Raw genomic sequence first — 22,652 nt, forward strand, 5'->3', positions numbered from 1 at the left:
ATATGCCAGGAAGTGATGGGGCCAGATGCCATGATCTTAGTTTTTTTTTTTAATGTTGAGTTTCAAACCAGCTTTTGCATTCTCCACTTTCACCCTCAACAAGAGGCTCTTTAGATCCTCACTTGAAATAGCTGTATTCTAATGTGTGCACAGGACAGTATTGTGTTGCAGACCTGTAGCTGTGGCGCTGTATTTTACCCATAAAGATCAAGTAGTGGGCAGCAATTCAAGCCACTATACACCTAAGCCCCCATCCGAAATGTGAGGAGAGAAGCCTTCCGCTCTCCCTAGCGAGTCCCATGGAATTCAGTGGGGTGTGCCGTCCAGCCCTACGAGTGTTTGCTTGGAAGTAAGTCCCATTATGTCCGATGGGGCTTACTCCTAGGTAAGCGCACACACGAATGCAACTTTAGCCTTCAAAATAAACCAGTGGAGGCTGCTGGCTCCGATTTCAATGGGGCTGTGAATCCATGCTGGGTGTCAGCCAGAACTCTAAAGAAGCTAGGTGCTGAACCTTGGATAGCTCCTTTAGAGTTCTGACTGAAATCCAGAGCGGATTCGCAGCCCCAGTGAAATCGGAACCACCAGGCTCCACCGAAGCAAACCTGTTTTACGCTAGGACAGAGCTGAAAGAGGAAGAGTGCCGCGCGCCCGTTTGACGGCGCCGTCGCTTCTCCGACAGGGGGCGTGAGTGCTTGGAGGACCGCGGGCCCGGGGCCGCTCTGGTCCGCCCGCCCGCTCACTCCCTTCACCTCATGCGCTCTCGGCTTTTGGGGCCGCTTTGCCTACTGGGGACGATGAACGGTCTCCGGCGCGCTGTGCTGCTGGGCTTGCCTCGCCTGTGGGGTCGTCCGTTTCCTGGGCCCGTATGCGGAAGCCGCAGCAGCGGCGCGTTGCCTCGGCGACCCACAGCCGGCGGTCTGCGGCGCTGGGAAGCGGCGGCGATAGCGCCACATGAGCGAGAGGAGGAGCAGTTCGTCTTTCCCGAGTACCTCCCTGAGGAGCCGGACGCTGCGGAGAAGCAGCCGGCGCCCAAGGAGGAAAATGAGCAGCAGCGGGGCGCCGAGGGCGGGCCGGAGCGGGCTCGGAGCGACCGGCGGCGACAGCAGCTTTGCGAGCGACGCGGGGAGCCCGCGCGGGAGGGCCACAAGGTGAAGGGGCGGCCGGACCCTTCGGTGCCGTCGAGCGGAGTGAGCTGTTCGGGCTGCGGCGCGGAGCTGCACTGCCGGGACCCTGCCGTGCCCGGGTACCTGCCCAGCGAGAAATACATGAGCCTAGTGGGGCCTCAAGAGCCGCCGCCGCAGCAGGAGGAAGGTAGCGACGAGCGGAAGGACCTGAAGGATGGGCAGCAGCGGGATCCCGCCCAGGAGGGGCCAAGCTACGAGCAGCAGGCGCTGGAGGGAGCTGTGTGCCAGCGCTGCTGGTTCCTGGTGCATCACCAGCGGGCCCTGCAAGTGCAAATGTCCCGGGAAGACTACCGCAGCCTGGTGAGCGCTGCTCTGCGCAGCCCTCCTCGCCACGGCCGCCCGCCCCTGGTGCTCTGCATGGTGGATGTGCTGGACCTGCCAGACCCGATCGTGTCCGACTTGCCTGAGCTGGTGGGCAACGAGGCCCACGTCTTTGTGCTGGGCAACAAGGTGGATCTGCTGCCCGGCGACTCCCTAAAGTACCTGAAGCGCCTCCGAGACCGGCTGCTGGAAACCTGCGCCCATGCTGGCCTCGTGGACTTGAGTCAGCCCAGCAGGAACCAGCAGCGTGTGGTTGGTGTGCACCTCATCAGTGCCAAGACGGGCTATGGGGTGGAGGAGCTGATCTCCAAGTTGCAGAGCTCTTGGAAATTCAATGGGGACGTGTACCTCGTGGGAGCCACCAACACAGGAAAGTCTACCCTCTTCAATACTCTCTTGCAGTCGGACTACTGCAAGTCCAGAGCCTCTGATGCCATCAACAGGGCAACAATCTCGCCTTGGCCAGGTCAGAGGAAATTGGGGGATTTTGCCAACTGCACGTTTACCCTTTGAAACCATGCAGGGAAGCCTGCATGGGAGTGTCTGTGTGATTAAGGGGAGGGGCTGTAGCTCAGTGTGATAGAGCACATGCTTTGCATGCAGAAGGTCCCAGGTTTGATCCCCGGCTTCTCCAGGTAGGGCAAGGAGAGAATCTTGCCTGAAACCCTGGAGAGCTGCTGCCAGTCACTGTCGACAATACTGGGCTAGATGGGCCAATGGTCTGGTATAAGGCAGCTTCCTATGTTCCTAAGTTTGAGTTCTGGAGTGCAGGTCCAAGGATGCTGGAGGTGACCTAGCAAAGACCAATACCTGTTCCAAACATACATATGGCTGGGAGCTGGCCATGCAGATTGCACAGATGCAGCTTTCACATTGTCATGTGGCAACTAAAGACCAACAAATGCATGGCATGAGCTTTTGTAGGAAAGCACATTTGATGAGGTGAAATAGGCTCTTGCAAAAAAAAGCTCATGCCACAGTAAACATATTAGGGCACAATCCTATCTAGATAGGCAGCCGCCTCCAAACTTGGAGGCGACCACCTATCCAAAGCAGGGCAGGAGAAGCACGGAGGGGATTGTTCCCTCTGCACTTCTTCTGCCCTACTTTTTCTGTTAGACAGCCAATTGCGGCTGTCTAGCCGTGGGACGACGGAGTGGGGAAGGAGGCTGCTGTACGATGACATTGGATGTGTTGTACAGGCAGCTATGATCTCCCTGCCCTGCAACACCCCCAGCCACACCCCTTTCCAGCCCCTCCACACTCCTCTTGCAAGTGCGGAGGATGGGGTTCTTCCCCACTGCCTTGGAGGCAGCGCGGAAGTGCGGGGAGATCAGTTTTCTGGGAACCGACTTCGGCGCACGGGCTCCGTTCCCAGAAAACAGCATATCCTATGGCTAGCGGCCATAGGATTGCGCCCTCCATCTTTTAAGGTACCATCAGGTACGCTTGTTGTAGGACTTTTTTTCAGTCAAAGCATGCATAGGATTGCACCCTTAGTTTGTTTTATAGCCAAAACCAACAACAAATACAGCTGTTCTTCTAGAACGTCATACAGTATCTTTATCTGCCATGTGATTGGAAGACGAAGGGAGGCTGAAGCTCTGATGTGTCTGGACTGTGGAGATCTGATAGGTTATTTGAACACATTAAACAATATTTAAATTTTGTATAGCACTTTAGAGTGTTGAAAGCACTTCACATATATTATTTTGTGATCCTTCTAACTCCTAGCCCCAGCTGGCTGAGGGCTTGTACCTGTGCACTGTGCTCTACTCTCAAGGGTTCCCTGGCAGAAAGAGGGCACTGTGCATACACAGCCCTCATCCCTGCCATTTTCTGGAATTGGGGAGAGGGTAAACCCCCTTCCCAGTATTTTACCCCCTCAAAGTTAGGGGGTCTTTATACTGTCTCTCCCCCTCCCCCCAATTTAGGGTCAAAGTGCATTTACATGCAGCATACGCACTTACAGGGAGTGTGATATAAATATAATGGATTAAATTCCTGTTATTTTTACTTTGCTTGCTGCTGCCTGTGAACTTTTCTAGCTATTGGCTGAATTACTGTGATGCTGCAGAATGGCTATAAATATTCTGACTGCTAAGGGAAAAGGATAAAGTGTACAGAATGATGCAGTTTCAGTGAGGGAAGTAATAGGTAACTTTCAGTGGAGAAAACCTTACACATGGTCTAGATATAGAAGCACCAGTGTACTGTTATGATAAAAGAGAAGAAAGGGTGTCTGAAAGGAAGTGGGTAGAGGGGAGAAGGTGGAACCACAGGGAAACATTGAAGGGAATGGTGGAAGAAAGGAGGCAAGGAGTTGAGGAAATGAGGGTCCATGAAGAAAGATAACCTGGGGGAGGACTTTACACAGGAAAAGGAAGACCTACATTTATTGGGGGAAACTATATGGTAAGTATGGCTGGAGGGCAGCTGTGTGCTAGGGGACAAAGATCAGTGCTGGGGGAGGTAGTAGTAGAGCTAAATTTCCTATATTGATTTGAAATCCTATATACTGATTACCTAGGGAAGTAGTGGGCTCTCCCACTGGTGGCATTCAAGATGAAGCTGGACAGCCATCTGTCAGGGATGCTTTGACTTAGATTCCTGCATTGAGCAGGGGGTTGAACTCGATGGTCTTATAGGCCCCTTCCAACCTACTATTCTATGATTCTAACCCAGTGGCCAGTATTATTATCCCCATATTGCAAGTGGATGTGGGGCTAAAGAGAGTAGTTTGCCTAAAGCCACTTTGTGAGTTCATGGCAGAGGTGAGATACAAACCACAGACAGCTTAATTTGTAGCCCAGTCTCTTTCCTACTATGCTACACCAGCTTTTAAAGGCCTTCTAGACATACCTGAAGTCTGGCTTGTAAATAACCACCTGTCTAATCATCTGTAGTGCGTCAAGATTACCTCCAGGCAATCAGAGAGGAAATGTTCTGTAAATTGCAAGAGAGTAAAAAAAAAATTCTTCGTACTGTCAATAGGATACAAATGACTTGCATAGGTTTGGGGTGACAAGCAGCCAAGTACCTTCTGAGGACTTCTTTGCAAAGCTGCTGTGTCTCATGTTCGGTAAGTGCTGGCATAAAGGGTGGGGGGCAGATTCCTGTTCATATATTAAGGCAGCAAGATCCTAAAATGTATAATGTGTCACATTTTTTTGATAATTCACTCACATAGGGTTGTATCCAATGTTAGTCCTACTTAGAGTAGACCCATTGAAATGAATTGGACTCCTACCCATTTCAGTGGCCCTGCTCTTAAGTAGGACTAACAGTGGATAAAACCCATATTATGACCCATCATAAACTCATGTATGTGCATGTTGGGCAATAGAACTACAGTGTGATAGCACCATACAAAGTTGTGACATTACCATGGTACTTTAAGTTATATCTAAAGGAGATGAAAGAGTTGTATAAAGACTGAATGACTCTTGCTAGGCAGCTAATGGAGTTTGAAATCCAGTATTACTGATTGCAGAATATTTCTGTTGGGAAAACTGATCATAGCTGTAGTTACGTAGTTACTGAGTTTGACCTCTTACTAAGTTGTTGTACATCCCCCCCAAAAGAAAATAGAACATCGGAGATGATTAGAAAATACGATTGAAAATGTTGTAATGCTGTGTAAACCTGGACCTAGAACACAGTGCTATCTCAAGAAGGATACAAGAAAAGCAGAAAAGATAGTTCAGTCTTTCTGTAGCTTTTCAGTATGCTGCAGACACAACTGTATTAAGTAGTGCAGTAATGTCACAATTAGATATGAAACATCTTTTGTATGAAGGTCATCGTGATCCTTTTTAGTGACTTGCCCACGGCCATCTCATAAGGTCATGTTTGAGGTGAGATTTGAACTGGGTGGCTTTTAACAGGCCTATGAATTCACTCATTAGTCCAATGGTAACACCATAATTATTTTCTTTCTACAACTGTAGCAGTCAGTTCATCTAACTCAGGCCTAAACATATGTAGGTAAGCCTTTGATCAATATGAGCTGACAGTTATGAATACTATTTGTTTCTTTCAATTCTGGAGGAAGCAATCCTTCGTCCCATAGACAATCTCTGGGGGACATAGGATTTTTCAGATTCCTGGCTCGATGCTTGAAGACAGGGCCCCCAGCTCAGAACCAGGAAACTGTGCTCCTCACCCCTCCCCTTCCCCCTCGTAGCTGGTGTGGAAAGAACTGCACTGGCTGCCTCTCTGCGCTTGGTAAATGGAGTGTGGAGATGGGGAAAGGAGGCATTCCTGGGGGCAGGAAGGGGAAGGGGCCTTTCCTCTCACCACCCCAGCCTCCTTCCCTCCCCCTTCCCAAAGCCTCCGCTAGACAGGCGGAATCGCCCGTCTAGCTAAAATGCAGCAGGGAAGGTGCAAAGCGCTCCTTCTCTGTGTAGGATACTCATAAGCCTCTGGGTTCGGGGCTTACGAGTTCTCAGGGCACAGCCCATAGGATTGTGCCCTTTATTACATGTGTTTATCTTCCATTCATCTAACATTGACCAGATTCTGGTAACTATAGTTTGTATAAATCACAGTTTTCTGTAACAGGATGAAACAGTAAACTGATCATTAAAAACCACAACTGGAACTTTGCATTTCTTCCCCCTTTACATGAAGGATGGAGGAAAGGGAGGTGTAGTATGTGAGCCCAAAGCTTGCTGCAGTTCATGTGTGACAAACATATTTTGAAATTACATCTGGCCAATGTAAGGTAGGTGTCATGCTTTGCCTGGAGCAAATTCTAACTGCAGGATCAAAACTCCCTTTCCAGAGCCTTACTCCTGAGGAGATATTTTCTGGAGGCAAGTACCCCTTCTCATCAGAGCCCTACTAGCCTGTCACCTGAGGCAATGATGCTCCCTGGGGGCCAGGGAGTTGCTCAGCCTCTGTCTCAGAGGTAGGGTCCGTTTCTCCTGACAGGGATGGCCCTGCAACCATCTCCCCTGAGGACTCAGGCTCCTGTGGGTCTGGTGGCAGTCCTTGGTCTGGGGTGCCCTGGGCTTATGGGGCCTCCAGCTCTTTCTCTGAGGAAGACTCCTCCAGTAAGGGCATGACATCCAGTGCGGGCGTGACAGTAAGTCAATATTAAACTGGTACTGCAATATGGTGGAATGAGTCTGAGACATAGTGGCTTGCCTGAGGCATTTCATAAGGCCATGACTGAGGAGAGATTTGAACTGGGAACTTCTTGGCTCATGGTTACATTATACCAGTTCTAGAGAACATGGGAGCTCAGAAAGTGATAAATACTGGAATGAGATCTTGCCATCATATCACCATGACATCTAAAGCTCCAACTGACAGTTCCCTGGGACTGCAGACTCTGGCCTCATCCATTGACCAGAGAACAAAGGGGCAGTGGGAGGCTGCACCTCATGCCTCCCAGGAATAACATCACGGCAAGGAGGAGACCAGCCTAGCCCCATACATTGACCAGAGAAGAAACAGCTGCAGGGAGCTGGTTTCACCCTTCCCTGCCAGAAATAACACTTATAAAAACTTTGAAACTAAGTACTGGTGCTTGAGTTTTGCTTTTTCCTCCCTCCCTCCCAATCTCTTTTCCTTTTGTGGCATGTCTTTTAGATAATAAGCCCGAGGGACTGTCTCATTATTAATTTTTGTAAGCTGCTCTGGGAGCCTTGTTTGGCTGAAGAGCAGGCTAAAAATGCTGTAAATAAATAAATATTCTCTCTGCAGCTGCCTGGCCTAAAGATTATCGGGATGCCACCAAGAGCTTTCAGCCTTGCATAATAGTGTTGGGGGTATATATTGCTTATACCTACTTCAGAATCTTGATTCTCAGTTGGTTTCATGTAGGCCTAACTATGGATGTGTGGGTGTTTTTTTCCCCTAGGAACTACCTTGAACCTTCTGAAATTTCCCATTATTAATCCTACACCTTACAGAATATTCAGAAGGGAAGCAAGATTAATGGCAGATGCAGAGAAAACAGAGGAAGACCTCAGTGAAGATGAACAGAAACAGCTTACTATGCTCAAAAAGCAAAGCTACTTAGTAGGTATGTAGTTTCTGGGAACTATGCAAGTACTGCAGCACACAAATATTTGATTGGTCTTTATTTTATAATTTTTGTTACAGTTTCTAGGAGGGATGTGCATTGGATTTGGTCAAAGCCCAAGCTGAATTGGGCCCCTTCAGAACATTTCTGGTGCTTCCTGAGGTGAAGCAGGCTTCCCTCCAAAGTGATCAGAACTGAAGCTGGATCCTCCTTGAGGCTTTGTTCGCAATTCAGCTTTGGGAAGGCAGACAGCGCCTCTCCAAAAATAGTGTCTTTTGCTTTCATTTTTCTAAACACTGATGGGTGGGGGAGGAAGTGGGGTTGAGTGACTGACAGGTCCGCCTTCTAATCATAAGGCTGTTTTACCAGGGGCTCTCCAATCACTATGATTTTGGGCAGGTCAAGGATGGGACCATGAGATGGATGTCCTGCAAATGCTACCAGACTTCACTACAAAAATGCCTTAAACTGCTTTTCAATCATCATAACCTCCAGCCCCTTCTGAAACTTTGCAGGTTTCATGCCTGGAAACATCTCTGAAGTGTGCAACTTTCATACAAATTGCCCCCCAAAACATGGATGAAATGCAGAGCAAATCAGTTCCCCCCTCAAAACTGAGGACTGCCTTTCTATGTGATCTCCTACACCTATTCTTCTGAACTTTGAGGTTTCTTACTTAGGGATACCTCTAGGCTGTCTGTCATTTTCATAGCAACAGTTCACAGGGAACATAGGAGGATAAGTGTGTCCCCCTCAAAAGTGCTGCAGCTATCATTCTGAAACTTGGCAGGCTTGATTCCCTCAGAAGGGGGCAACTATCCCTGCTGTATTTGTCCAATTTTGCACAGAAATACAAAGGTTAGTGGCAGTTCCGTTTTAAATAAATCGAAATATAAAGGCACATAGCACAAAAAAGCCTGCACCTACTTTTTCTGACATTTGGCAGGCATGATCCCCTCCTAAGGGACCATTATGCTCGTAACTATCTAATTCTGTCCAAGATAAAATAGTTACAGCTCCTTTTGGATTTCCCATGATAGTCAGTGGGAGCAAAAGCCTTGGTTTTTCGAATCTCTGCTTAAATTCAGTCCCAAGCCAAAACAGACTGAGTCCAAGTAGAAGCAGGCCGTTTTCTGCAGCACCAAACCAAAGTCCAAGTTGAAGCTGGGGGTTGGTGAACAAACACCTCTACTAGTAACTGCCCATTCCAGGGGAGTGGGACAGCTCCAGTGCTGGGGGCTAGCCACCTAATCCAACAGGGCCCTCCCTTCCAAGCTTCCTGAAGTGTATCTCAGAGCATACGCTTCCGGTCGTAATTCAAGGTTTTGATGATGATATTTAAAGCCCTAAGCGGCTTGGGACCTCAGTATTTGAGGGAGCGCCTCTCCCTATTTATTCCTGCCCGAGAACTGGGATCTGTTGGAGGGGCCCTCCTCTGTGTTTCACCAGTACGAGACATACACTATGGTGGGATGTGGGAGAGGGCCTTCTCTGCTGTGACATCCTGGTTGTGGAATGCCCTCGGAGGCCCGATTGGAGCAGACATTGGGCTCGTTTTGGCACCAAGTAAAAACGTGGCTTTTTACCAAAGCCTTTGAGGGCTAAATGCATTCCCTAGCACATTGTTTTAACTGTTTTATTGTTTTAGATTTAACTGGTTTTAGCTTGTTTAATAGTTTAATATGTTTTAGGTGTTTAAATTATTTATTGTTTTACATTGTTTACATTGATTTTATCTGTATGCTGCCCTGAGATCTTAATGATATAGGGTGGGATAGAAATATTTTAAATAAATAAATAAGTATGCACTCAGCTATGCTGTGGATTGGCTACACAGACAGGTGTGTGTGGGGGGAAACAAAGCAAGGGAGACAGCCAGGTACCTGGCATCTTTCCAAATCTCAGCTCAGGTTCATTACTGAGTTGAAGAGGACCTGCTTCTGTTCGGGCCAATCTCTGCTTAGGCCGGGTACCAACTTGAAGTGGACTAGCTCCAAATTGGTCCGAGCAGAAACGGACCATTTTCTGAAGTGTCAAAGCAAAGTGTGAATCAAAGCGGGGGTGATGCACATACCTAGTTTCTAGTACGTGAATCGTACGTTGTAAGAATGCACACACATTCAGTGAAGATGTTCTTAGAGATCACTAAAATTGGCCAGGGTGGTGGTGGTGGTGGTGGATTTCTGTGAACATATAACTTCTTGTGTTTACTATGGTATGGACTTACTAAGTGTACCACCCACGGCTGCATGCACCCCTCTACCGCTCTCTGTACAAATCAGCTGGGTTGCAGGGAAAAGACTGCTGTTCTTGTGCTGCTGTTAGCAGCAATCCCAGTCAGAGTGTACGGGGGTAGCCTCCCCCAGCAACTCCAAAGCTGCCGGGATTGCAGTTTTCCTGGTGCTAAGGGTGGGTGTTGGTGTGTGTGCACACACATACGCAGCTCTCCTGCTGACACTGGAGGCAGCTTTCAGGACCAAAAATGCTATGTGCCCTGTTATATGCTATATGATTTATTGGTATTTATAGAAGTTCCTAAATCACAATCCAATTCTCTGTAAGCCTTGATGGTTACTGTGGCATAGCTAAACTTTCAAAGGGTTTCTGAACCTATCGATTTTATGCAACAGTGAACTGTTTTTCTTGTATGTCATTGAAATAACACACTGAAGATGCTTCTATTTAATATCACATGTGTTTTAATGTATACAGTTTCCTTAAAGGAATTTTAGGATTATGGTTACAATCCTGTACATGTTTACTTTTGAGGAAGCACCTTGAACATAATGGGGGTATACTTCAGAGTGAGCATGCATAGGATTATGCGGTAAAGGTGGCATTTGATTCACGTCCCACTAAAATCAAGTGTAATCATAATAGCCAGAGTCCAAATTCCTGTCTGGGTTAACACAAGGGTCTTGTGTTAGCACAGTCTTATTTTTAACTTTGTACAGCTAACCCCTATGCAGTATCACAGATTGTTTTTGAAACTTCCCTCAGTTTTAGAAATAGTTTGGCATATGCTAGAGGAATTCAGTTTAGGGGCCTGGGGTAAATGCCTAAAGCCCCTTGGACTTAATGAACTAGTTTCATGGTACTTTGAATCCCGGCCATTGTATTAGTAGCATGCCAGATTAGGAGATTACAGGATAGAATTAACACGTTAAGGGTGCAATCCAACTCATGTTTAGAGAGAAAGAAGTCCTACAACTCCCAGCATGGCTGGCTGGGGAATGCTGGGAGTTATAGGACTTCTTTCTCTTTAAACTTTAATAAGATTGTGTCCTAAAAGAGGATGCAGTAAAGAGATTGGCCCATATTTTTTAGTTCAGACATCGGAAGATAGACCATGAGGGGTGATTGTTCACTGGAGTAAGACTTTTTAGAGTGAAATCTGGACTTCAAATGTTGAACCACAGTCTGGATGCTGCTGCAGCTGCTGTCTCCAGAATATTGTACCATGAGTTGTACGTAAGGAAAAAAATATCACCAGTTGAAGAAAAACAATAATTTGTTTGCTTGTTTTCTTCTTTTGATGCAGGCAGAATTGGAAGAACATTTCAACAACCAAAAAAGCTAGGGGGAAAAAATGAAATCGAGTTTGATGCTGAAGCATTGTCTTTTAGTATGGAGGAAGAACCTTCCCTTCCATCCAAAACTGCTACCAAGAAATGTGAACTCACATACAATGAAGTGAAAGATGCTCGCTGGTTTTATGACACTCCAGGGATTATAAAAGATGGCTGTGTAAGTAACCCCTTCTACTTTTAAGAGGTTTGATGTGTGGGACAGAGAAGAGGGCAGTACTTCACTAGCTACTAGTGCCCTGGGAATAAGATCTTTGTTTCAGGCTTTGGGCTGGATCTGACAGTGGCTTCCATTCACAGAAGGGTTTGGTTAACACCTCACGTGAGCAAAGATTGAAAACCTCTGGCCCGTGAGCCAATTTGGCCCACTAGGTCAACCCATAGGGCCTTAACTGAGGCCCCTCCCCCAAGCTCTGTGTGTTCCACAAGCCCTGCCCCTGCAGGGCAAGTAGGGAGAAGAATCCCTACTGTTATCTCTGATAATTGATCAGAGGTAACAGCGGGGATTCCCCTGCACACCAGTCCCCCTCCCGGTTAGGAGTGCAAGCGGTGCTTTAAGGGAATCCCCTGTGTTATCTCTGATCCATAATCGGAGATAACAGCAGAGCTTCCTTTAGTCTGCTGCTTGCCATCCCAATTGAGAGGGCAAGTGGTGCACTAAGAGCTTTGCTCGCACCATGTATTCCCTAACAGGGGAAAGTGCAAGGCACACGAAGTCAGGTCCCCAAATGAAGTGCCAGCTGGAGGAGCTTCAGACGGTGTTTCAGTCAGGAACCAAATTAGGCCATCAGGTCTGTGGAGGTCTGGGCAGAGAGGTCACAGAGTCCCTCAATTCTAGTTCCCCACCCCTGCACTAGAGCACTGCATGAGAAAAGCAAAACCAAGTCCAACAGTGTTGCTCTTCTCACACAAACTTGTCAGGATCTTGCACAACCTCTTGTGCAAGGAGAAGCAGAACAACCTCCTTATTATAGCATTGTGTGAGCTCTTGTGCAAAGTCTCCCACAGGTGTTTTCAGAACAGTGCTAGCAGCTATTTTCCTTAGGCTCAATGTTCTTCTGATTCAACCAATAATTTTCTTAAGACAAACATCTGTGAGTGAATTTCACCTTCACTTTTAAATAGCTAAGGTCCAATATTAAATTAAAAAACTACATTCAGCTCCATTATCCATGAAATAAGAAACTGCCTTCATCCCCTGACTCCACAGTTGATGAGAAAGCTCCCTTGATTATACCATCTTTGTGCTATTTGTAAAAGGATGTGTAGAAAGGTGTTCTCCCTTATCCTAGAGGCTTACCAGCGGGTCATATTAGAAGTCATTCTAAATAAGGATTTTGTGCTATCCATGCCATTACTGTATTAAACTCTGCTTCTGCATGATTGAAACATCTGACGTATATTGGAAAACTCAGTCCCTGGCCTTAGAAATAAGTCCTACATAGGAACAACAGTTAGCTCCATGTAATGCGATAGCAATCAGCAGGTTCACATGATCACAGTGGCTTGTTGAGAGCCATGGCACATGCCAGGCACAGTTTGCAGAACCACTGCCTGGCTACGGCTTATGTCATTTGAACCCAAGGCTTGTTCGAGGGCTAAACAACCATCAAATAACCCTACAACAGCCCATGAGTTATTTGACGGTTATTTAACCCTCCAACGACCGCGACACCTGGGTTCAGATGACACGACAAGCCGCACCCAGGCAGTGACTATTTAAATTATGTGCCGTAGCTCTCAACAAGCCACCGTGGCTTGTTTAAGTCACAGTGATCGTGCAAACCAGCCCAATAGTAAAAGTACATAGGAACAGTGTTGTGGTAAACATTTCTAGAATCAGTAAATGAATTACATTATTATGCCAAAAGAAAATGTCCAAAATCCATATCACCGTAATACCTTTATTAGGCCAACCCAAGGTCACAAAATACTGTGCAAGCTTTCGAATTCTCCAGAACTCTTCATAAGGCAAGGTGGTAAACAAAGCAAAGGGGTGCCTGTGCTGGCCAGAGTTGTGTGGATGCAGTTGTGGTGGAGAAGTAAGATTCCCTCACTGCCTTCATCACCACAAGAGTAGGCCTGATAATGGGCTCTGACTTGTGAATGATCTTATTTGCTATTGTATATTTTGCCACTTGGGCTCTAGTTGTCAACCCAATCATTTTACAGGCTTCAGTTCCTCAGAGTACCAAGGAGCTGACCCAGCTCTATAATTTGGCCGAGGATGTATGGGAGCAATGGTATTGATGGCCTGGGTCATCCCCTCATTCCGAGCGGTGACCAAGACCTCGGGGGGACTGCTGGCTGAGTCTCTGGGGCAGACCATACAAACTGATCCCCCACCGCTGCTGAAGTTGCAGGCATTGTCCACTGACCCCACGCCTTGCCTTTGCCACTCTCGTGCAGGTCTCAGAATAGAGGGGTGTGTTTAAGCTTCCTACTGTGTTCCTCTCTTCACAAGCTCTCCTATTTCCCATTCTCTGGGCCATGAGATTGCTCCAGGGACAGTTTTCCCTGGTGTGTGCCTAGCCAGACTTTAAATAAGCTCTGGCAGGTTTGACAGCTGATATGCTCCTTGTGTTACATCTGGGTCTTCTGGTAACTGAGGATGCATCTCTGTTACCTGGGCAGAACATTTGTGTCTCCCCACCACATTTGCTTCCCAGTCTTGTGCTCCTGCCTCCCCTTCTCTGGTTAATTTAAACAAGCCAGGATCAAACCATGGTCATTCAGCCATCATCTCCCCGCCCCCCCCCCCATGCCTCTGGAACAACACTATGCATGATTTGACATCATTCCTACCAAGGCATTGTGGGGTAACATCGTGACTTGTCAGACCACCAATTGCATTGCTCCATTGCTGCTTGCTATGACAGAGCAATTTAAAAGATGGGGTGGGGGGCAACTGCTACAGCTTGTTTCAGTGAGCTCTCATGCCACCTGAAAATCTTTTTTCTTTTCTTTCTCCACCCCTTCCCAATTTTCTTCTGAAAAGGCTGTGTCAAACGTTTTGGCCCAGGTATAATTTATACAGCACATAAAATTAATGTGGCCTACTTGTTACAGTTTTGTTTACTAAATGCAAGTCAAGCATGCTACATTGGTTCTGAGTTGATTTAGGATATTTCCTATTCAAAATTTTCAAGAAAGCCTACATCATTGTCATTCGAGGAGGCAGGGAACTTGTTGGTTATTTATAATAAAAGATACTTGTTAGTACATCCATTTTGGCAAAACCCAGGATTAATACATAAAGTTTTAAAATCATGCAGTTATGGGATTATAATTTGCCCCTAAATTGGTTTGATAAAATCTTCCTAGAAAATATTGGTATGGAACTGAGAATATGTGCTGTGAATGTTTGTTTACAGCACATATTGGTATATATAAGCACATTGTTGTGCATAATCTACTAGTATAGTTTTTTGGGAGATTCTAGACTTCCACTTACCTGTTGTCTGTGGAACACCTTTTCAAATAATATTTGACTGAAGCTTACACAGATTTCAAAATATATGCAGATTGTCATATTTCTCTCCCTGGATAAACTTTCTGTTGTTTCAAATGCAAGCTTTGCAATTGAAGCAGCTATTCAGATTGGCACCCAGCGGGGTGTAAATTATGAATGGCGGTGCAGAATTCTTGTGAACATCAACATTAAATTATTTCAGTGTTTGAGCTCACTTGAAAGGAAATTTGAGTCACAGGCTCAATATTCACAATGTACAATTGCTTATCTCATTTGCCTCTCCAATATTTCGCCTTTTATTTTACAATTTTACATCCTACTTTTCTTTTGAATTCAGAAATTCAAACAGCTAACAATGAAGTAACAAAACAATCATAGAATCAACCATGACATATTGACAGTATTCTATTTGTCATGTTTCATCCATTTAAAAACCCTAACCCTGAAATTTACCCAACCCTTTGAGGGTAGTTAACAAAAAAACTTAAATAAGGTAACGGTATCTCATGATTTTTAAAAGACATATAAATGAATGGTATTGGGTAGATTTAACAGAAATCTTTCATTACTTTGTAAAATTAATCCTGTAGCTCATTCCTTTAATGTGAAAAATTGTATAGGCTTAGTAGATGATAAAGACCCAGAGCTCTAGGAAGATAGAAGCAGCACTGGACAGTAATGCTATATTGGGGTGGGGGTGTTGGAGCATGTGCACACACCTAAAAATGCAGAGAAAGAAAACTCACTTTGGAAACCAAAAGATCACAAGAAAATAGAGGGAGGTCTGAGAGTGAATTTTTTAATTAAGACTAGTTAATGAACTGCTTGTTAGTACAAAGCACGTCTGCTTAGTTCAAAGCTGGGCACCTTTTACAAATAAATTCTCATAGACTTTAGCAAAAGCTTCCCACAGTGCTCTGTTGGATCTTGTAATGACTGATTGTTGCTTAATGCTCTCTGTAAAGCAAATTGTTTGCTTTGAACTAGTTTGTGCGGAGTAGCTATTGATTACACAGAGTACTGTTGTTTGAAGCCTTCAGAAAGGGCCAGGAGATGAGTGAATAGAGTTTGCTTCAGTCATTTTCCATAACTTTACCTGTGCATGACTTTAATTTGGAATGTGTGTTAAGCAAAAGAGGGATGACATGCCAAGTTGTACTTCAAAATTCATTACGCTTCCAGAGATGCTACATCTGGCTAGAGAGGTGGCGCACCTGCAGAATATGTTGTTTGTGATCCTCTTCCTTTGCAAAATTTACTCACATTAGTGGAGTAAAATGAGCTATGAAATATTTGGAACTTAACTATTCAAAAATGCTACCTTCTTGCTGAAAGTTGATCTGGTACTTGAGAAAGGAACATACTGTAGGCACAGCAACAGAAAGAATATATACGGAAAGCCACAGTATAATTGTCCTGTGAAAAAGAAAAGCTCATCCTAACTTAAATTTTGAGTTCTCCAGTGATTAGAGCCATGTTCATATGAATGGTTGCGTCATGTTAACAGATACACTTTATGTGTTTAACAGGCTTCAACTTGTATGGTTCACCCCAAGAGCTGGTCTGTTTACATGTTATCTTTATCATATAGAGATTGCTAGAAATGACTACCACATTGTAGCCTTCCCATGCCACTACTCTAAGGTGTAGTGCTGGTTCACAGTGGGATTCTTCTAACACACTAACCTGGTTTGCACATAACAGCAACCCAGAGTATGGGTTGTTGCCTTATCCAGAGTTTATCCATGATTTGTCTGCCAGATGATCGTGCAAAATGCAGGTTGTTTTTTCAATTCCTTGGTTGTTTTATTCCGTCCTCCTTCACTCGCTCCCTCTCTCTATCTCAAATGCCTTTGTGGCACTGTAGTACTGACCTGTACAATGGCCAGGTTTTTTACCACTTTTCCTGCTGCCTCTGTAGCCTGGCAAAACAACCGATGAACGAGCCATGATTCTGGGTTCACACATCATGACAAACTATAGCTGAAACAACCCAGAGTTCACAACCTAATAACAAACCATGGGTTATCTTCCTGGGTTGTTCATGGTTAACAACCCAGAGTTAGCCCATCGTTCTGGGTTCGCATGTAATGACAACCCAGGATTCAACAACCCATAGTCAACCCAAACTCTGGGTTCTTGTTATGTGCAAACCAGGTTAGTTTGTTGTTCCATGTCAGTACCAGCAATGTCTTTATTTGAAATATTGGTAACGGGCATGGGGTTGCACTCATTTTGCAAGGCTTTCTATAATTAAATCCCGAGTGTCCATATTTTCAGATTCTGAAGTCATCTCCTTTTCAAGCTTTAAATCACAACACTTTGGGGAAATGTTAACATTTCTAAGATTTAACTTGATACTAAGTTCCAGACAAATGGAAGGGAACCAAGCTTGCAGCTCGGGCTTCCTTTCTCATCCCACTCCCCAACGGTTCCCAGAACCAAACAGGTCTAGCTAATTCCTGCTCAGCTAAGACACTCAATGGCTTCCTTTGGGCAGTAATGGTCTCTGTTTAACCAACCTGGCAGGATGGGTGGGCAGCTAAAAACCAATTTGAGCTCCTTGGAAAGGTGGAGGATACAAATGCAAGCTGAGTTCCAAAGAGTTACTGTACATACACTCAAGGATTTGGGTCTACCTAGTGATGTTTTTAGCTCCCCCCCTCCCCGCGCTTTCCTCACTCCCTTTCTCTCCCTGAAGAATAGGCCCCTACACCATCAAAAATTTTGTGAAACTTCCCCAGTTTTTTTTAAAACTGTTTGCTATGCATTATTGGGAAGTTGTTGTTCAAGAAATGCAAATCCAAAGCCTCTAGAGCATACTGAACTTAGCTGCACAGTATTTAGCAAGGAAATAAGTTTTCAAGCTATTTGGCCCTTTGTAAGTCTGTAGAGAGTTGCAGCTCCCTTGTATGCATATTCTTCAATCCTTTGGATTAAGGCCATTGTTTCTCATTAAGTCAGTCTTAACTAACTAGGCATTCCTGCACCTGAATAGCATTTAGATGACAAGTGCTGTTTTGCCATCAGTGGCCTAAGAAGTGTTATTGGATCATCATCTTTCCTATCAGCTAATTTTAAACTGCCATATAGCTATGCAAGATCTCAAGTTACCTACGCTGCTATAAAAAGGGAAAAATAGGAAAATTGGTATATTTGTCTTATATATACCTTTGGCTTGTTTTTAGGTTTTAAACCTCCTAAATGAAAAAGAAATCAAACTTGTCTTGCCAACCTCTGCCATTGTTCCAAGGACATTTATACTTAAGCCTGGGATGACCCTGTTTCTGGGTGCATTGGGACGCATAGATTATTTACAGGTAAGAGAGGCAGATATCAAGGTCTTATTTGTGGTATGTATTACAAGGTGTAACTGGTCTGGGTGAGGTATATTCCAGACACATTGAGAGCCCAGGTTATCAACTCTAAAGGAGAGTTTTCCCTTTTCCCTGTCCTATTCCCTCACTACCAGAGGTTGACAGGGTTACTGGTTAAATGCCATTGCTCATACAGTTACTCCCCTCTTCACGTCCATTCAAGTTGCTTGCCCCTGGTACTCTCCCCCGATCCCTCTTCCCCCAATTTACTCTGGGCAGGAATCAAGTTTATGGGAGTCCCTCTGGGCTAACAAAAAAAAAAGAAAAGAAACAAAGGCTGTCTTCCTGTCCTTTTAGTTTGGTCAGTGTGAATCCAAGTAAAAAAAAATTTCAAGTTAGCAGAAACTATATTTCCACCTAGGTTGGAATAAAAAAAATGTTTTACTAAGAATGTAAGAATATCAAAAACTTACAAGATAGTTGGGGGAAAGATTTAAAATTATACATGTGTGTGAAGAGAAAAAATAACATAAGTCATAAACACAATCATATTTCCCTGGGCCTTTTAATTTGTCTTAATGGGTGGTCTTTTAGACAGGCACAATACATTAAATATTGTAGAGTTCTGGATTACTTTCTGTCCATGGGTGGATCTTGGGAGTGTTCACCTGCCGTGGAAGACCTTCCTCCTCTCTTTCCAGACTAAGCTTCTTGAAAGTTGGTCTCTCTTGGTTGTCTGAGTATATTCGTCTCCCCTAACAAAGGGCTTATCATACCTTCTTAGCTTTTTCTTAACTCCACCTATTATATTCTAGAGCCCAGTATTCTTCCATTCGGCTCCTCAGGACCTCATGTGTACATGACACAATCCTAGTATTCTCACAAATAGGCATTAAAATAACAAGAGGCTGGAAATACGGAGTTGGACCTAGAGGACTACCCATGGAAGAGGACAAGTAAAAACATTGCTGCTCACTTTTTTCCCATCCCCAGAGCTTTACCCCAAATGCTTCCCCAAAGGTTAAGAGAACCTGTGCCACAGCTCATTCCATTCAGTGTCTCCCAACCCTTGGGGGAACATTTTCATGGGTCACAATTCACAGTTCAGATGTGATGGCCAACCATGCTTTGGTGTTACATGGAGGAGTCTCAGGCTCGCACATTTTCCCCTCCTCTTCCCCTTGTGCACTCTGATTCCTCCTCTGACTTCCTCTTTCGTGGCAAGCCATAGTTTGCCATTCCTGGGTGTAGCAGGAAATTATGCTTCGCCGTGAAACAGGAAATCAGGTAGGTCCAAGCGGAGGGAGAGAAGGTAGGCATGTGCCAAAGCCTCATGTATATAACCCCAGACCATGGTTTGCAATTATGCCTTTTCCATTGTTTATAATCTCAAGATTTACTCTTAGTATATTAATAACGTGTTACAGGGATTATTAATAAGGCAATGTCTATTCGTTCAGTTCTCCAAACATTTTTTCACCTTCTTTGACAATTCTTTGCCTCTTCCATGTGTCCGAAATAGAATTGTCTGTGTATTTTCTGAGCAAAAGGAAAAAGGTAAACTAGTTACCTCAACGTTTTTATGTTTTTTGACACTATAATATGAAAAGGTGTGTGCATGCTTGCCAGGTTCAGAATTACCATGTTACAATAAAACCAGAATAATGCAAGGTGGGGCGCAATCCTATGGCGATGACTGTAAGCCTCCATCATCCTATGCAAGGCAGGAGGAGTGGGAGAGGCAATCTTCGCCTCCCTGTCCTCCCACCCTGCATTTTCATTAGACAGCTTTTTTTGGCCATCTAGCAAAAGTGTCTCAGAGGGGGAGGGAGGCTCGAGAGGCTTCAGGATAGCTGTATCCTGGCCTCTCCCTGCCCACCAAAATGCCCCTTTCCTTGTCCTCCCAAGGTTGAGTTCCCAACCTTGGAGAGCAGCTGGCAGAGCAGGGGTGGGGTCAGAGCCCTGACTCCCAGTTCTGCGGTCAGAGTGCTGTCTCCTACCTCAGATCTGGGAATCTGAACTATCCTATGGCCTCTCAGATGTTCTCTTAGATAAATCGCTCTTAAAAGACAGTTTTTCTTGTTTGCTATATTTTATGATATTAATTCCCAAGCTAGAGACCAGATAAAGGCTTTTGAATTTTTCCATGGATGTTTCATCAAAGGCAAGGATGAAATAATTATATAAATAATACTATCAAAGTGAAAATCCGGTTTTTCTAATCCCTTTTTAGGAACTGTGGATCTTGGAATGCTTGTAAGAATGGGAAGTTTGTCCATTTTGCTATATTCAGATAGCAGCCGTCAAAAGCTAAGCCACTGTCAACCGTAGAGAATGGAATACTTGTTAGCTAAGCTTGCTTTAAATTTGTTAATTAAGCCGCCTTTTAAACTTAGTAGAATTTATTTTAATTTTCAGCATTATTACTTCTTAGGGGGACCAGCCCTCCTGGTTTTCTGTTGTGGCATCTAATTTGTTGCCTGTGCACATCACTTCAGTAGAAAAAGCTGATGCTGTCTATCAAAAGCATGCGGGTCAAACATTACTGAAGGTAAGCCAGCACTGAGTGTACACCGTTGGAGAATCTATGAGGGCTAATGCCTTGTGATCTCTCTCATTCCACAGACATTCATTATTTTGCCTCTTGGGCCTAGCACAAGGCAGGCTTTGTTCGGCTCTTAGCCACCACCATGACTGCATTGTCTTGGATGAGTTCTCCCTATCTTGGTGGTCTTCCACTTCGTGCAAGAAGAAAATAATACTTCACATTGTTTTGCTTCTATCCAATCTCTGGAAAGTAAATAGTAGAATTAAATAGCTCTCTGTGAATTTTAGTGCAAAAGATTATTCTCTGTTAAAGCCATACTAAAAGGTGGTCTTCCTGCAAGGAGATGAGCTACATCAGGAACCAGATATATGGTGGTTTAAAATTTACTGTTGTTAGTGTATATAAACTTCAAACATACGAAGTACAATCTAGATCTTATTTTCTCTTGATACATTTGAAAAATATTGCTAAGAAATAAGGACTTCGTCAAAGTCATATGGTAGGTCCATCTGAACCTAGGTCCTTTATGTCAAAGCCTCATTCTCTCTCCACTGTACCACACACTGATGCTGCCCACATCAGCCCTTTTGACTGGTAATTGGGAGAAAACAATATTATTTCAGTCCAGAATATTGATAGAAGTTGTGGCTTAGGTGTATTTCTGTAACCCTACACCCTGACTGTTGACTAAAAGAAAGGGCATTCATGTTGTGATCTCTGTCTCAGAAGCATCTGTTACTTTGTTAGGGCACAACTGTAGAGCAGTAAATGGAGGCTTGGGCTGGTGCATTGAGGATCAGAGTTCCTGCAATCTCTCCATCACTGTAATAGTCTGGGCAAGCCATTGCTTTAAATAGTTTCTTTTTTAAACTATGTGAAACCACTTTTTCTTCCAATATCTGACAGTTTGTACTAAAGTTATCTTATTTCACGTCTGCGGTATTGCAGTTTTCTTCTCACTGATTTGCCTGTTTATCTTCAGCTTCTCATTTCTCTTCATTCTGTCATTCAGCTTGCTTTTTCTATTTCAACCACATCACCTTCTTTCTCCTTCTTCACTTTTCTTATTCACTTAAGCTGCTACCTCTAAATCAATACTTCCACTTTCTGCTTTCTTTCTACACCTTTATTGTTTGTTCTATTCTTCTTGTTTAATCCCGTCTTCTCTCATCTTTCCAATATCCATCCATATTTTGTTGTTACTCATGAAATTCCCCGAAATCTCTACTGCTTCACCTGTATCTGCCTTCAAAGACAACTTAAAATTTACACGAGCTCTCGTGCCTTTTTTATTAACTGGAGTTTTTTCCCAACCATTAAGCTTATTCCCAAATCTCCGCTTTTCAGTGTCTCTTGCCGTCCCTTCCCTCCTCACGTTTTATGTCTACTCCAGATTGTAAATGTGTCTGCAGGGACTTCCTACATAAAGTACTTTACTGCTTGAAAAATATTAAGAGAATAATTGAACTGCTGTCAGTTATTTTGTGATTTACTAATTAACTTTACCAGACAAATCTTCGTATTCTTTATTTTTAACGTTTAAAGATTGTATTTCTGACTTGCACCACCAGGTTCCCATGGGAGGTGAAGAACGAATGAAAGATTTCCCATCGCTTGTTCCTCACGATGTGCTGTTGGAAGGAATTGGTGAAGCCGAGGCAGTGGCTGACATAAAGCTTTCATCTGCTGGTAACTTCTCAGATCTTCTGAGATGTTCTCTTGTGTAGAGTAGCAATTTGTACTGGAATGAAGGCACTTCTTGTTTTGTTGTGGTGCAGTAACGTTTTTGAAAAAGTGGGTCCTGATTTCTCAGAATAAGGGTGTGCTTCAGATTTAGCTGAACCCAGAACTGGGCTGATTTGAAAAGATTAGGGAGATGTCAAAATTGTTGTAGGGCTCCTTTGAACCCTCCTGGAGTTTTGTTAGTGATTCAGAGAGACCCAGACGGTGCCTGCAAAATTTGAGGTATTTCTCCTCAAGCTCTCCATATAAGGAAAATGCAAGGGTGGAGAGAAGAGGGGAGGGAGGGGGATGCATATAGTTTTGTGCCTGGCAGCTCTATCTTCTAATCATAGTGAATGGCTTTATCAGGGCTATCCAATCCCAATGCTTTGGGGCAGGTAGTTGAAGTAATATATTGCAGCACCTTTTCAGGATAATGTACAATGGCCCAGTTCACACATAAC

General features: G+C 44.5%; 1 protein-coding gene across 4 annotated transcripts in view; it reads left to right on the forward strand.

The window, feature by feature from the left end:
* The first annotated feature begins 63 nt into the window (after nt 1–63).
* NOA1 (nitric oxide associated 1) overlaps nt 64–22,652 on the forward strand; it is a 38,445-nt gene continuing 15,856 nt past the window's right edge. For 3 of the 4 annotated variants that reach the window (XM_084835077.1, XM_084835075.1, XM_084835076.1), the window contains exons 1-6: nt 64–1,974; nt 7,378–7,542; nt 11,084–11,289; nt 17,790–17,921; nt 20,353–20,469; nt 22,038–22,155. In XM_084835077.1, coding sequence (XP_084691203.1) covers nt 756–1,974; nt 7,378–7,542; nt 11,084–11,289; nt 17,790–17,921; nt 20,353–20,469; nt 22,038–22,155 — 1,957 coding nt within the window. In that variant the 5' untranslated portion in view covers nt 64–755. Of the gene's footprint in view, nt 1,975–7,377; nt 7,543–11,083; nt 11,290–17,789; nt 17,922–20,336; nt 20,470–22,037; nt 22,156–22,652 lie in introns of all 4 variants that reach the window. The other variant, XR_014787870.1, reaches the window with a different exon arrangement.

Source organism: Heloderma suspectum, chromosome 2, assembly GCF_057233095.1.
Source record: "Heloderma suspectum isolate Gila_16-S chromosome 2, 16-S_ref, whole genome shotgun sequence".
NCBI lineage: Eukaryota > Metazoa > Chordata > Lepidosauria > Squamata > Helodermatidae > Heloderma > Heloderma suspectum.